This window comes from Cyprinodon tularosa, unplaced genomic scaffold (genome assembly GCF_016077235.1).
Source record: "Cyprinodon tularosa strain WSP-4 unplaced genomic scaffold, ASM1607723v1 ctg101, whole genome shotgun sequence".
In the NCBI taxonomy this organism is placed as follows: domain Eukaryota; kingdom Metazoa; phylum Chordata; class Actinopteri; order Cyprinodontiformes; family Cyprinodontidae; genus Cyprinodon; species Cyprinodon tularosa.
The window spans coordinates 1,242,053-1,257,344 of record NW_024037794.1 but is presented as its reverse complement, the minus strand read 5'-3'; the positions used below and the strand labels follow the sequence as shown (position 1 = coordinate 1,257,344).

Sequence of the window (15,292 nt, the reverse complement as noted above, 5' to 3'; positions counted from 1 at the left end):
CACATCCACATCTTTTCTGGCTCCTCTGCGTTCCACCTGCCGGAGACCTGAGGGAAAAATCTGGCCTGCTGTGGATGTTGATGCAGCCTAAAATTGAAATTGGGTTGTTAAATCATTCTTCCCACTGAGCTGCATCGCAGCTTGTGGGAATCCAAGTCTCGCTTGTCAAGCAAGGCACACTGCCTCACGTTGCATCCAAGACAGAGATTTCCCCCTGCAAACACATTTATAGACTAAAACACAATAACGAGTGCATAACAGGCATAACCTCTCCTTAGAAGTCTTCATTTGTTCAGGAGCCAGCCTCAATGGAGAAAAGCTTTAATGTTTGACTTCTGAAACAACAGCAAACATGTTCGGCATCACTGCGTTCCCAGGAGCGTGAATCAAGAAAGAAATTAACATACTTGAGGCGAAATTTAGTAGATTTGCTTGAACGCGAGGCTCAGAAATTTGGTTATGTAAATATGTAAATCTTTAAAAATCCATTTGCACATGATTTGTGGAGGGTGGCAGAGTGTTGGTCTGAATGAAAGGGAAGCACTCAGAAACGGGTCTAAACCACTTAAAGGAAGAAATACCCTGAAAAGATCCAAAAATGGTAATAAATACTGAAGAGGGAGTTACACAGTCATGTGGAAAAAAAATCAGGGCAACTATGTAAGCCTGCAGGTTTAGGACAAATAGATGCAATTTGGAATTACTTTAAATAGGAACATTATCAAAGAATTGAAACAAAATGGTAATAAAAAAATGCAGTTAAAACCTGCTATTTCTGAAAAGCAAAAAAACCTGACATTCTTAAAATGGCCAAAAAGTTACATAAGAATATGACACGCTCATAAGGAGAACTCTGTTGTGTGAAACTCAAAGGGTGAGCTTGTTTATATACAATAAGATATATAGAGCTGTCTGAGGCATTCAGGAAGAAAACTGAAGCAACATCTTTGTCCTGTAAGAGATTAAAAAAGGTAACTTGTTTGGAAAATAGTCTACAGGTGGACGACATGCAAAGCAACCTCTGGTGTATCTACAACTGTAAAGCATGGTGGAGGAAGCGTCATGGTTTTTAGATTCTTTGCTGCTGGAGGACCTTGCCAGCCAAGCATCATAAAATCAGATGACCTGCACTCTGCAACTTCACAACCACCAAAACCATAAACTGTAGGGGCTGGATGGTGGAACAGTTTGCAGCACTGTTGCCTTTCAGCAAGAAGGTTCTAGATTTGATTCCCTGTCCAGGGTCTATCTGCATAGAGTTAACAAATTCTTCCCCATGCATGTGTGGGTTCTCTCTGGGTACTCCGGCTCTGTCCAAAAACATGACTGTTAGGTTAATTGGATTCTTTAAATTGTCCATAGGTGGGACTGTGTGTGCATGGTTGTATGTCTCATAGACTGCCGGAGATGGGTACCCCGGACGGAATAAGCGGGAGAAGATTTGTTTATATGTCTACTGTGAGCAGACATGAAACTGGCTCCATACATAAAGTACTCCTTGAAAAAATATCACAGCTGAAAATGATGAGTGGAGGCTGGTATAGAGCTACAGGAGCAGCCTCCCTGACATTATCTTAAACACTAGCTACATGAGGTAGGGTGTATACTTTTGTTTATATATTTACATTTGCAAATAGGAAAAAAAGTCCTTAAACCTATTAAATATAGGATTATATATCAGTAAAAACGTGACATTTATTAGTTTCCTGCAGAAACATAGTTGACTTGTATTTTAAATGACTGACAGCTGCAATCACACAAAACTAAACCAAAAATCTAAGGTTATGATGTGATTAAAACCCATTTTTATGTCAAGCTAATACTACGTTTTTAAATAAAATTAGTGCACAACATTTAATAAAGACAATTGTGTTTTTCTATCTGCCTTAAAGAAGAGTATCATCTTCCTTTAATACTAAAAATAAAGAGCCAGATGCAAACACCGTGTGACATGGCGCCGCTCCTGCTTGTCATCACCACCTAAATAACAGGTTTGTACTCTTTAATGGTGACATTATGTTAAAAACAAACACCTTAATGTTTGTGACAGCATGAGGCTTTTTGATAAGCTCCTTCAAATGATGCTAACACTGTGAAATGTTTGGAGGCTAGTGGAATGCGTTAGATTGCATTTTAATCAACAGAAACGCCGTGCCCTTCTCTCCATCTCCCCATCCTCCAGCAAAGATCTGACTGTTTTCCTTCAGAGGCAGCAGCAAGTCAAGCAGCTCTGGTCACAGATGCTGCCGGCAAAAGAACCGCTGTAACCACTCTCCAACTGATCAAATTACAAATATGTCTTTTTCTGGCGAGGGGGATCCGAAACTGTGGGCAGCCAGTCACTGCGACTCCAAGGTTGATGGGATATATCAAAGCATCTGCTTTTCATATACTTAAACGGCACAGTCAGGCTGACGTTTCCTCCGTTCTGTCAGCGGCTGTAAAAGGAATTTGTTTATGACCAGAGTAACAAAGAAACCGCTGGAGGCCAAAGACCCGAACCCACTGCTGGGATGGTGTTGAAATATACACATCACATCACGGCCATGATGGCGATACATACCTCAGATCTGTCTTGGGAGAAGATGGTCCATTTGAGATCAGACGTCTCGCTCTTAGTGTTCATCAGGACTTCTGTGAAAAGGAGAATAAAAAAGAAATCCCACAAAATCATAAGCAACGGGAAATATACAAACGACATGTATAAAACTGATTTACATGCAGGGAAACAAATCAAAATGACAGAGGGAACATATTTCAAGACCCAAGTTCTCTGCCAAGTATGAGCTGCGGCTTATACCAGGATTAGGGCGGAAGATGGAGTTTCACCAGTCAATTACATCAACACTGAACATTCCCACTAGCCTCTAAATTGTCTTTCCTCTCATGTTTGTTTTTATTCCCCTACGTCCCCCTCTGTTCCCAGCGGTCTGCCGTGCCTGTGGTCGCACTGAACCTGCAGTGAGGAGCCTGTGTTTGTCCACTGAGAGCAGTAGATGCAAACATACACACATAGACGAGCGCACATACAAAGATTTAAGCCCTTCCGGTCACAATCTGTGATTACAATGGGATTGATTTTTTTGGTTTGCTTTTGAGAGGCATGCAGCCAGCTCCCCAACAGTCTGTGCTGCTCTGCAAAGATTCAGTATCCCAATAAAACCCAAGACCTGAACCGCCTGTAACGCGAGCCACGCTCTTGCTTCTCTTCATCTGTTTTCCTCCCGGCCGTCTCGGCACACCCGGACTTGTATTTACACTGATGGGGGGGGTTTCCGTCACACACCGGCTTTTAGGACCTTACCTGTTCTCCGAGGGAGCCTATTTCATAGGCCGAGGCAGTTTGCTTTTAACCAATAAACAAGATTTAATGCGGTCCTGATCAAGGAGAGCACCTCCATGAAAATTGATTCTGGGGGAGCAGTGGGTTTATCATTGAGGTTATTTGGGTGCTTTGTTAAATTAGGTTACGTGTATACAGCCCAACAGTGAAGTCAGCATCTCTAACCCTAAAAAACAACAACGCTCTGCACAAACACACACATATAAAACACTAAATCTGCCTCTGTATTTAAAAACAAAATCAGTTTCTCTGACATATTAACAGTTCTGGCTTCTACCGCCACATAAAATGAGCCAAACGCCTCCCGGTTCTTTAATGCAAAACTTTCAGATTTACTCAACTATGTAAAGAAATAGCTCTGGGCTCTTGCTTACAGTGCTACGCATTTATTGTAAAATTGTCAAATTAAACAATATTAAAAAAGGGAATCATTAGTTGCTGCCTACAGTATAGAAAATGACTTGCGAGTGAAATATTTTTCATGCCACGTTCACAGACGGATGGCTGCGACTTTTAGTGTGATAAACTCGGCTGCCAAATCATTAATGCCTGCATACTATATATACTGAGGACGCATCAAGCTCAGGCAGAACTTTAGTTTATTTTGCACAACTATTCTTCCTTAAACCACTAGCAGGACAAAATAAAAATAAAAAAAACCCACGCGTGTATTTTGTGGTGTTAGTGAAGAGCGAAGAAGGCCCAGTCCTTTAAACCTAAATCCTGATTAAAACACATTAGAAAGCAGGGTAAATTTAGATACAGTGACTTTTCATTGAGATAAATTTGTCAGTTAAAGTGGCAGTTAGCCTATAGCAGATTCTGTAACAGCTGATAACGGAGCAGTATTGAAACATTTGCATGGATGACTGGAGAATCTTCCCCTCTGGGTTGGGCTCAACAAGGGCACATATGGATTCTGTATGTGGGAAAGCACATCCAGCTCTCTTTTCCCTCCCCCTTTGTTGCAGACAATGACAATGTGTTATTATAACTGAATCGATGTATCAAATAAAGCTGTCTTACACAGCAGCAACACAACAATTTACCTGGGAAAGGAATAAGTGTTTTAAGCAGGCAATAGGAAATATCAGCTATAAATATTTGACAATATAACTGTTTTTCCGTTGATGTTTTATTAGGCCCTTGACAATAATCGACAACTGTGATAAAGATGTGTGAAAAGCCCTGAAATGCATTCGGCTTTTTATCGCAGCTGCAAAATCTCACCCTGAAAAACGAAGATCAAAACTTTAATCTGACGATATATTTTTTCGAGAAGGTGAAATACAAAACATAAACCAGTTTTTAAGAAAACAACGGGTGTTATAATTGGTGGCACCCCTAAGAAGTGCTCTAAAATTAATGTAACTGAACAAATTTCTGAGCTCCTCCTTTGTAAGCATGTTAAGTACAATCTCAGATAATAATCTATGACTTGTTGTTAGAGCGACACAATATCAGTGTCTGCAATCTCAATGAACCACTTTCATAGATATTAAACATTTAAGTTCGACACAAAAATGCAAACCAGAGGAAATCTGCGAGGGGCAATATGTCTGCAAACAGTCAGACAAACAGGCTCAGAGAAACAAACACTACTTCATTATAAAACTTAACAGATAAAATAATTACTACAAAACTCTATCCAGAATCCCACCTGCTCTCGTACACCATAAAAGCTGAGTTTAATCTGAAAAATGAATTTAAACAAGGCGTTAACTCAAGCTAGCTCAGAATATACATAACTGTTTCTTTTCTTCACTGACCATCAAATCAGGGTTCTTGCTATCATATTTCAGCACAGATGCTGGTTAAGCTGAAACTTTTAGAATTACAATGGAAATATGACAATACCCTTACTTTTAATGAGCACCATGGCCATGGAAACTGTGTTTTTAAACATTTTTACCTCCTTCTTGCATATATGAATAAATAAAAATGCTGTAAAGCATGCGCCGTTAAGAACATCTTTGACTGACAGCGGCAGATGAACACATTGTTGCTAACTTCATATATTTTTTATGGTCTTTTTAGACCTGTCCAGCGACTTTTTTTTTAAGATAAAAGTGACTACAGACAAATCGTGCGACTATTTCCGGTGTTCTTGGAGACTTTGGTGACACTGTAAAAGCACTGATCGCTCTGACTTCACAGACTCTGGCAAACATTCAGTGAGTGAGACCCTCTCTCGTCCATAAAGCCTGGTTTATGCTCAGAAACCACCGTCTGCGTGTGTGTCACAGTTAACGCAGATAACTCTGCAGACACTCTTGTGCACCTCCCCCAAATTATAGGTGCAGATAGAAGATAGCAGCAGATATCTCTGCAGGGAGAAGAAAAAGTCCTCTGATTGGTAAATTCGACATCCGCTCTACCCTATGCATATATCCTGTTTGGTACCTAATGGCAGAAACTCTGGCTGTAGTGCCGTTGTAGGTACCAGATTGACTCGGGGGCCTGCGCCTTTTGATGACGTCACAATACATAATTGTTTTACCGTTTGCACAATTGCGCAAAACATTTTGATTGGTCTGGACAGCTTACTAAAGTAATTATAGTGGGGTGTAGGTTTTATTCGAAAGCGGGATTGCGGTTTGTAAGCCGACAATTTTACGAAGAAATTCTCCATGGTCCCTGCGCCTTCCGATGACGTCACCGAATTCGCCATGGGCCTTGCGCCTCCCGATGACGTCACATTATGGCAACGCCACTCAAACAAACTACATTGAGCCCGAGGTCTGCATTTGTAACGAGAATAAATTCAGGAGAATGAAGCTAAAGGGATACAAAAAATAAACTTGTAATATTACAAAAACAAAAATACTACGAATACAAAATATATTCAGAGATTAAAGTCCCTCTGATACTGTTTAAGTGACTGAGAAACTGCAGATTTGCCACATTTAAGATGGCGGACGCTCTGACGCATCTCAGCATAGGCGCAGGCCCCCGAGTCAATCTGGCAGCCCGAGTCAATCTGGTACCTACACCGTCCACAGTGCCTGGCACACCTTGGACACTATCCCAGACACCCTAGAGGACGCTGGTTTGTAGCTCTGCGCGACGGTCTGTTGGTTTGCACCCAAAGCCAAAACATGCAGTGCCATGGCCAGTCTTTCTGAAACACTCACGGTTGTCAAACCAACACACGGACACCCACAATCCTAGCTAGTTCATGATTGTCCCTCTTGCGTTGTGGTTTGCCATAACATAGCGCAGACCACGCTTCAAAATTGGGCTTTAAATCAAAAATATCTGTCATACCTGCGACAAGCTAACTAAAACACAAGCTGCTGGAATATATGCAGCCCTTAACACTGGCAGGGAGTCGGAGGAAGCAGCTGCAATCAGGAGAGCAGCTATACTTCTTCCCCCTTTGAAAAGAAATCAGACACGTGCAAAGCTTCCATTAATCCTCCCTGAATTAAAAAGTGCAACATAAATAACATTTAGCGTATTTTTTTCTTTAAACCTGTTACACGTAAATAGATCCACCTTGCATTTAATTCATACACAACTTCATCAACTGTGTGCCTTTGCTAACTGTCTTTAGGATAAATTTCATAACACAAGATTAATTTATGTAGTTTTAGTTCAGACTAAAATATTAATAAATATTAGGAATTCTGTTTATATAAAGTTCATCGCGAGGTTTAAACATATTTAAAGTTTTTTAATCACCTCCTGTCTTACCAATGTTGATTTACTTAGAATATGTAATTTACATCATGATACCAATTAATAATATCACCCTCCCCACGATGCAAATAAATTTGCCCAATACAAACAGCAATAAAAAAAAATAATAAAAACTCATGCTTTTAGATAAAAAAAGGTTTTGCACTTGGAAGAGGTGGTTTTTTAGCTTTATCAAAGTTGATGTATTTCCTAAAACTGCTATGGAAGTCCATTTTTCACATCCCATGCATTGTGATCAACTACAATCAGATGTTAGTACTGGCAAAAATGTATATATAAATAAATAGAAGGAGGATGATGAAGTGGCTAGTTTTTTAATAATTTATCACACATCACATATCTAATTCAATGGAAACACTGCAATTGGAAAATTTAGTTTTTTTTTTAGACATTAACAGAATATCAACATATTTTTGCACACATGTATAATGAAAATGCTGCTAGTTAAAATGAACATAAGTAACAATTCTTAACTGAGTTTTTTTTTTACAAACATCCATTAAATTCATTGTCTTTATCACTGACTAAGTGCAGTTTTTCATGGTAAAGATAAATAATCACCAATCCCTCAGTGTTGTCTTTTCCTAATATCTTGCAATTAAATAAATGGTTTTGCTGGGGCGTAAACATGACAAATTCCTTTTACTTGTGACACTTTAAAATAAGAACGTCTAGAAAGCAAGATAAATAGATGCTAGTTATTATGAGACAAGAAATGGAAAGAATAAAATAACTGCTTCTCTACATTTGCAAAACGAGGCTGGACTAAAACCCAGGTGCATCCTGCCACCGCACACAGTTACAAGGCAGCTCTTCTTGCTATAACAAACTGGCATTTTTGAGATACAAATACTCCATACCAACAATCTGATTTAGCTCTGTACACATCTTTCCCAGGCGTGTCAATAATAGTTTAGGGCGCTTTAGCAGTATTCAAATCTGACAGCATAGCACAATTGTATTTGTTCGGATGTCATGCATTTTTAGCAGTTATAGGATGCAAAAATAGAAGCAATCCATCTCTATCCCTTCCACACAGCTGCCTTACCCAAATCCACCTCTGCATTTCATCTGAGTGACATTTTTTACATCCTCAGCATCTAACTGGGGTTGTCTCATGCTCCCTGCAAATGAAAGCGATGACATAGAGCTCCTAATCATAGTAACAGGGCTGCATATGCAGCAGGTCTGGCGTAGCATCACACCACGGGGTAAAAAGGTACATGCGATTGGATTCTAATCACTGTCTGACTTCCACCTTCTGCATCACCTTTTCCTCTCATCTTTCTCTCTGTGTGGGTTTCTAAGGTAGTAACAGTGACGTTCGTGCCTCCGAGCCTCTTTTGCTTCAGAAAACACAGAAGCCCAACTGCTTTACAACAGCTTTACGAGAGAAAGAAAGGCAGGTCTGCAAAAAGCAGAGAAAATGAAGTAAAGAGGATAATTGGGTGACAGATTTCAGGTTGGTGCTTTCCTTGTGTACACTCTACTTTAAGATGGCTACAGGATAATTAAAACAAACAACATAAAAACACTTCACCTCGCCACCCCAAACCTTATTGAGAGGACACTCCTCATCACTGCCTTTGGGAGGCACACCTGCCTCTGCGTTCATTAACGGGTGGAAAAGAAACATCCCACCCCGCAGGTACAGTAATCACCGTTTATCACTGCTCTATCATTAAGCTTTATGAGGCAGGATGCGTGAGCGAGAGTGTTTCAATGAGACAGCCAGGGCTCCTATTATGTGCTTGCATGGCCATGCCTTTCACTGAAGCAAACACAGTGTTAAGCCCTGGTAAGAGGAAGCCGGCTTTTCCCCCCTACATTCTTTCGGCGGCGGTGGAAAACTGCCCCTGGTGCAAGAAATTGCTAGAACAATAGAAACTCGTCATCTGGCCGCATTTAACACCCAAAACATGTGATTGTACAGCAATTACAGGACAACTGTCAACATTAGGAGACACTGGGGGAGTCTAAACTGATACAGGCGCTAGTAGGGAGACTATGTATGAGATTTGGAATTACAATAGTGGAAAAAACTATTAGATGTGGACACAAACCAATTCTTTTTCCATTGAAAAAAACTGAGAAGTTGGTGGGTTGAACATCTAAGGTGGAGGAGTTTAATTCTATCAAAATATCAAACAAAATCAATGAGAAATGGTCCCAGTTTCTGTTATAAGAGAAAAATACAAACGTGTTAAAAATTATTTGAACTTGGGCTGAGAGATAAAGCTTAGAAATAAAATATCAGATTTGTTCAAAACAAATCCCATGATCTCCAGATGTCAAATTTCATTTGGAGTTTTGTTTATATCATTCAGTCAGACAGGTTCAGCTAAAGTGCTTAAAACAAAAGGCAGCAACAGTATCAATGTATACAGTGTTTTTTAAAGTTTAAGTTTGGAAACAAACTACATTTTCCATTTCAACAGATTTAATACCATTATCAATAATAAGAAGGGATCTGCAATACCATCAGCATGTTATTGGTATGAGTAACCCAATATTAGCTTTAAAACTGAATAATGGACATTGTCCATTTCACCAATGTTACTCTGCAGGTACTGTTTTTGTAACAAACAAGTGAGGATCATGCCTGCAGCGGCAGCGATCAAATGCATCCAACTGATGCATGAGTTTGCCCAAGGACAGATCCTGGAGTAAAAACGTCAGTGATGTGTTTTTTTCAGAAACCAATAGCCAAACTGATATTTTCAATGACTGTACTTAAAAGAAGGGAGAAAACCAAAGAGAGTTTGTTGGTTGGTCTAGGAAAAGTTTATATAGAAATCGCAATTATACAACATAAGCATTTTGGTCACCAGTCAAAATTCTAGTATCACGCATCTATGATGAAATATCAGAGAAAGTTCTGGAGTGGGCCTGTTTCGAGGTGATACCCCTCAGGCTAATGTCTCTTGTTTACATCAGAAAACTCAGCATGTTTGGAAAGGCAGGGCATAGAAACCAGCGCAAGGCCTACGGAACCGCCACCCATTATTGTTAAGGTAATGTTTCATGAAAAGAACAGTTAGGAAATCATCAGGCCTTAAGAGCCACAGACGACAAATCATCTAACCAAGCTAATAGCCTAGCTAATTGACAGCTAACAACACCTGGTTAGACTGTCAGAGTCCAGAAATTATAATATTATTTGCAATAGGAGCAATAAATCTGCTTCATATTAGGGCAGGGTGAAAAATAACACCTTGATATTTTTGGGGGTGAATGTCGACATCCGATATTTATCTCGATATGTATTTCTTTTCAAAAAGTAAATATAAAAAGGCACCTCTGAATCAGAGCTTTGTCCCAAATGTTAACAGGTACGTTTGTAAACAAACTGTTGTTGGCAAACATGACAAATGGCTGAAAAATAATCTACAACCTTACATTTAAGTATAGGGTTGGGAATTGAAAAGATTTTCACGATTCCGATTCCCTTTTCGATTCTATGAAACGATTCGATTCTTTATCGATTCTTTTTTCGATTCCAATTTGGGGGAAAAAGGAGAACAAACAGTTTGATTATCAGAATCAACTTTGTTTACTTAACTATTGCACAATCTTACAAAATCAACAAGATCAAGATTTCCACAGGAAATGTGAAACTGGAGTAACATCTGTGTTTAAATGAAAAATGAATACAAGAACAAACTTAATAACAAACAATGTCTAATAACAAATGATGGGATTATAACCTATTTTAAATAACAAAAAGTACTAATTATAAAACAGTAGTAGGGAAAATTAACAGTTCTTTTGCAGAAAGATGAGCATATCTGCTTTTTCTGGAAGGATATGGGATCTTTCAGGGCTTAAGGTGTCTCCAGCCGTGGAGAACACCCTCTCAGATGGGGTGGAGGAAGCCTGCACACAGAGGTAGTTTTCAGCCAGTCCAGATAGCAAGGGCAGCGTATCTTGCTTGTTCCACCACCACAGTGTGGCGCTATCCCTGCAGGGGATGGAGGGCAAGCTTTTACAGAGCTGGATTTCCTGATCTACCCTCTGGGCTAAGGAAAGACGGGGCTTTGATTCACAAAGTGACCGCAGCTCGTTGTCTTCCTCCTCGAATAGTTCTTCCAACTTGCGTAAGTTGCGTAAGTTGCGTAAGTTGCGTAACGTACGTAAAAAACGTGACGTAAGTCGTGCTCCCCAGAGCCGGCGCGCTAGGCTCTGTTGCTGCGGGAATCGAAAAAAGAATCGTTCAGCGAGCTGCCAAACGATGCCATGGAATCGAAAAATACGGAACCGGTTCTTAACAGGAACCGGTTTTCGATTCCCATCCCTATTTAAGTATAAGAATAAAGCAAGAGATCCTCTAGATATATACCAAACAGTCTTATCTTTTATGTTTTTTGAAATAGTCTTGATATTAGTAACATCGCAATACCTTGTCTCACCCCACTACAACTTACTCAAGGTACTAAACTGTGAGCGCAGATGTTATTTTAGGAACCTTAAAATATAAAGCCGCTTTAAGCTGAAACTGACTTTATTTGACTTTTGTTTAAAAAGAAACTAAGATTTGTAAATTGCTGCAATGAATGGCAGTAATTCAGCCTACTGGGGCTGGTGACAGTAGAACAAAAAATGCGGATAATCATTGTTACTTTGAAAAACAACTAGGTGGGTCCGGATAGCTTCAAATTTACACTAGCTTTACTTTAATTAATTGAATCAGTATGAAAGCCACTTGTCATATTTACTCATTTTTGTTGATTTAAAACAGAAATATGTTAACAGGCAAATACTTTTTCACAAAGCCTTAGACACAGTACACAAAATTCTCCAGAAATGCAAAACCTGATCCATTTGACATGAATCCCTTCTTTTAATAACATCCACTGTTCTTAACTTGCATGTTAATTTCTTCTTGACATTCCCTCTACCTCCCCATTTTCCACTCTCTCTGTGTCTCTGGAGTGTGATAGGGAAATTATAGACCTATGAACATTTGGCCTGCTACAGCTACAATTAGACCTCATTTTAATTAAAGAAACACAGTGCCAATTACCCTCGTGCACCTATAGAGAAATGGAGACGGGGGGATAATGACAAGGAGGAATTCAAGAAGAAAAAAAGATGTCAAAGGATTTGGAAATAACAGGAGAAATGTTTAAAAGCCAGATAAGCGGCAGTAGGTTTTTACAATATTACTCTCCACATTCGGTGTGGTCGGCTAACAAAGAGCCAGGCTGCTACCACATATGTCTGTACACTCTGTACTTTCCTTTCATTTTACATTTACCCACAAAATGTGTGAGTGACAGAGGCTTTTGTGCCATTTCTGCTCACAAATGACCATAATCAATACAAGGGTCACACAGTGAAAGGCTGATGAAATACGAATCTGAGTATCATATCTGTTTCCATCACGTTTTTTTGTGTTCTCAAGACTACCGCCTGGGCAACATATACCAGAGAAAACTTATTAGTAAAGATTACTGTTTTGTTTTGATATTAACACTATTTGTATTTTGATACTTCTGCAGTTCTTAATAGAAAGGATAGGAAATCCACACATAGGGAGGCAGAGAAGGAATATAAAACAGCAACTGTTATCGGCATGCAAACTGGGTCTGCATGAATTCTCTGGTGGATTACCTGCTGGGTTCACACATGGGATTGACTAGAAACTACCTGAACTTTACACTTCAAAGCTAAACCCCCGATTTGCTACGAGCATTTGCATTCTGCAACAAGGGCCTTTCTATGAAATGTCTAGAAAATATTTAGAAAACTGCTTTACTGACTACAACCCACAGCTTAGTTTAGCCTTTAAAAATGAGGAAAACTTCAAAATGTCCACTAAGCATGTCCTTGTAGCACACTCTCATTGTAGGACAAGTTTTAAGAAAAACACCATGGTTTCAAGGTGTCATGGTGTTGATGGAAAACCTTTATAAAATATAAAAATAACACAAAAGTAAAAGATTATTCTTAATTCTGCAAGAATTATTACATAATTAATTAGTCGAGATGCAAAGGCATGGAATGGAGATATGAAATGAATGATTTTAACCTTGACTGGCCCAAAGCACCAGCAATTCGGATAATTTAACCTGAAAAAGAGTAAGGTTATCATAAAATAACAAGAAGGCTTATTTGCATTCTTAATGTATAAATTTTAACTATAACTGAGTTGACTACCGTACTTGAACTCTAAGAAAAAAAATTCTTCATTTAATCCTTTTGAATGTGTTTAATCTTTGTCTCCAATCAAACACGTTGAACTAAATAAAAATGAGTGTCATATATTTTACAACTTTGGGCTTGACTTGTAAATGTCCAAGTGAATTCACAAGTGTGACCATTTTTGTTTTCATTAATCACTCAAGACTTAAATTGATCCTGTTTACCTGAAAATACCAGATCATTTATCCAGAATCTACATTTTAAAACACGTTTTTTAAAAAGTGTGCATCATTAATGCATTTTACTCATCCTGTTATCAACCACACCATCTCTCAATCTTTCTACACCCTGTATAAATGTCCTTTAGAGCTGCAAACCACAAAATAAAAAAAAAATATGCTCACAAGGGTGCTCTCTTTTGTGTACATAAACTTTAATGAACTGAACACAAAGCAAAATGTAATATGCACAGCATGTAAAGAGACAATCACAGATGGGAAACCTTCCAACTCATGTGAAGTTACATAAAGAACGACAGATACTTTTTTTTGCTATGATAAGACAGCAGATTTGAGCTATCTTGAAATGTTCAGTTGAGCCTCTAAAAGCAAATAAATAAACCCTTCTTTCCTTTATGTTTCGCTGTTTTTTCTTTCAGCTACCTGAAACCTGATGTCCTCACATACGGCATATTGCATTGGGTAAATGCTGGAATTATTCAAATCGATTTGGCCCTTTGATTTGTCTAACCCTGACTCCTATGTTCATCTAGGATTCTTGCTAAAAAAACAAACAAAAAAAAAACAACGAATTCTGCAATCCCCTGAAATCCAACAAGTATGTCAATCCATCTTTGAGGACCTCAGGCAGTTTTGACAGCTCTATTTTTTTTTATGGTGAAAAGACATTTCTTCAATTATTTAGGATTTGGGGAAATGTTTTGAGGCAAAATTACACAACCAGCAGAGATCTCAAGATGCCAATTTTGACCACACAAGACAGCAGATCTACTTAGAAGGTGGAGGGGATACACTGGCATTCACAGCGAGGAGCCCGTTTTCAATGAAAGACATTGAAATATTGATCAAGAACGATGAAGACTTTGCCCGATTTCAGAAAGAATCTCTCCAGGTGCACATTGACAGTTTGCACTCAGTAGGTTACGTCCAAAGTCAAACACTTTGTTGCGCGACAAATAAATAAAGAATGGAGAGTGCAGCTGCTCTCTCTTTGTTGAGGAAGTCTCAGAGTTTGTAGGGGGTTGGGGGATTGCTGGTTTTAAAAAGACAGAGATAATGATTGACACCAACACCCAGTTTTGAGGAGTTAAGTGAAGAAGCTCTCTAAAGCTAGACCTCCCAACAAGCAATTCATTCTTGAAAAGGAATATTTCTACTTTCATCAGACACGCACAGTAAAACTAGCTTAGGAGGTAGCAGGATCTTATGATATTACCAATCAAATGATGCAAAATACTCCAAAATAATCTTCATCTTTACACATTCATTTCAAATAAAAAGCAAAAAGGGATTTTCCATAATGTGTTAGCTCTTGAGTGCATGAAAAGAAACACCAAGGAGCTGTGGAGCTGAACGTGCGAGTGCATTTTGTGTTTGTGTGTCTTTGACAGAGTTTTGTCTAGGGAGATTAGACCTCGGCTTCCCGTAGTTCCTGTCCCCTTCCTGTCTCCTGGTCTGGTGGGGGCTGGCCGCCAGCACACACATCTTTCTCATGCACAGTAGCACAAGCGGGACACAACCTCCCTCCCAGTCTGCTGCATGACAAAAACCCTACTGTTGGTACATGTGGATGGGCTAAGCTACTGTAAATGTAGGTCTTGGAAAAGTGAGATCAAAGCAGTGAGGGTGTGATGAGGAAGAGGTGTTAATGTTTGACACGTAGTGCTTTTCTGGTCTGTAGGGATACATTTAAAACAGGGATGTGGTTTGCATCTTTCCCAGGACAGGATGTGGCCTAGTTAGGGAGGATGCTTCACACTGGACAGGGCTAACAGATGCTTCCAAAGACAATGAAGACCAGCTCTCTGATCCCTGACCTCTAAATAGCCCCTTTTCAGATCACCCGTTTTTTATTACACCTTGC

The 15,292-nt window shown here is 39.3% G+C and overlaps 1 protein-coding gene across 1 annotated transcript in view; it reads right to left on the bottom strand.

Annotated features, from left to right (window-relative positions):
• Positions 1–15,292, bottom strand: part of LOC119778450 (ephrin type-B receptor 4a-like) — a 66,222-nt gene that overhangs the window by 25,862 nt on the left and 25,068 nt on the right. The window contains exon 2 of the mRNA XM_038277665.1: positions 2,564–2,634. Within this exon, the coding sequence (XP_038133593.1) occupies positions 2,564–2,634 (71 nt within the window). The remainder of the gene's footprint in view (positions 1–2,563; positions 2,635–15,292) is intronic.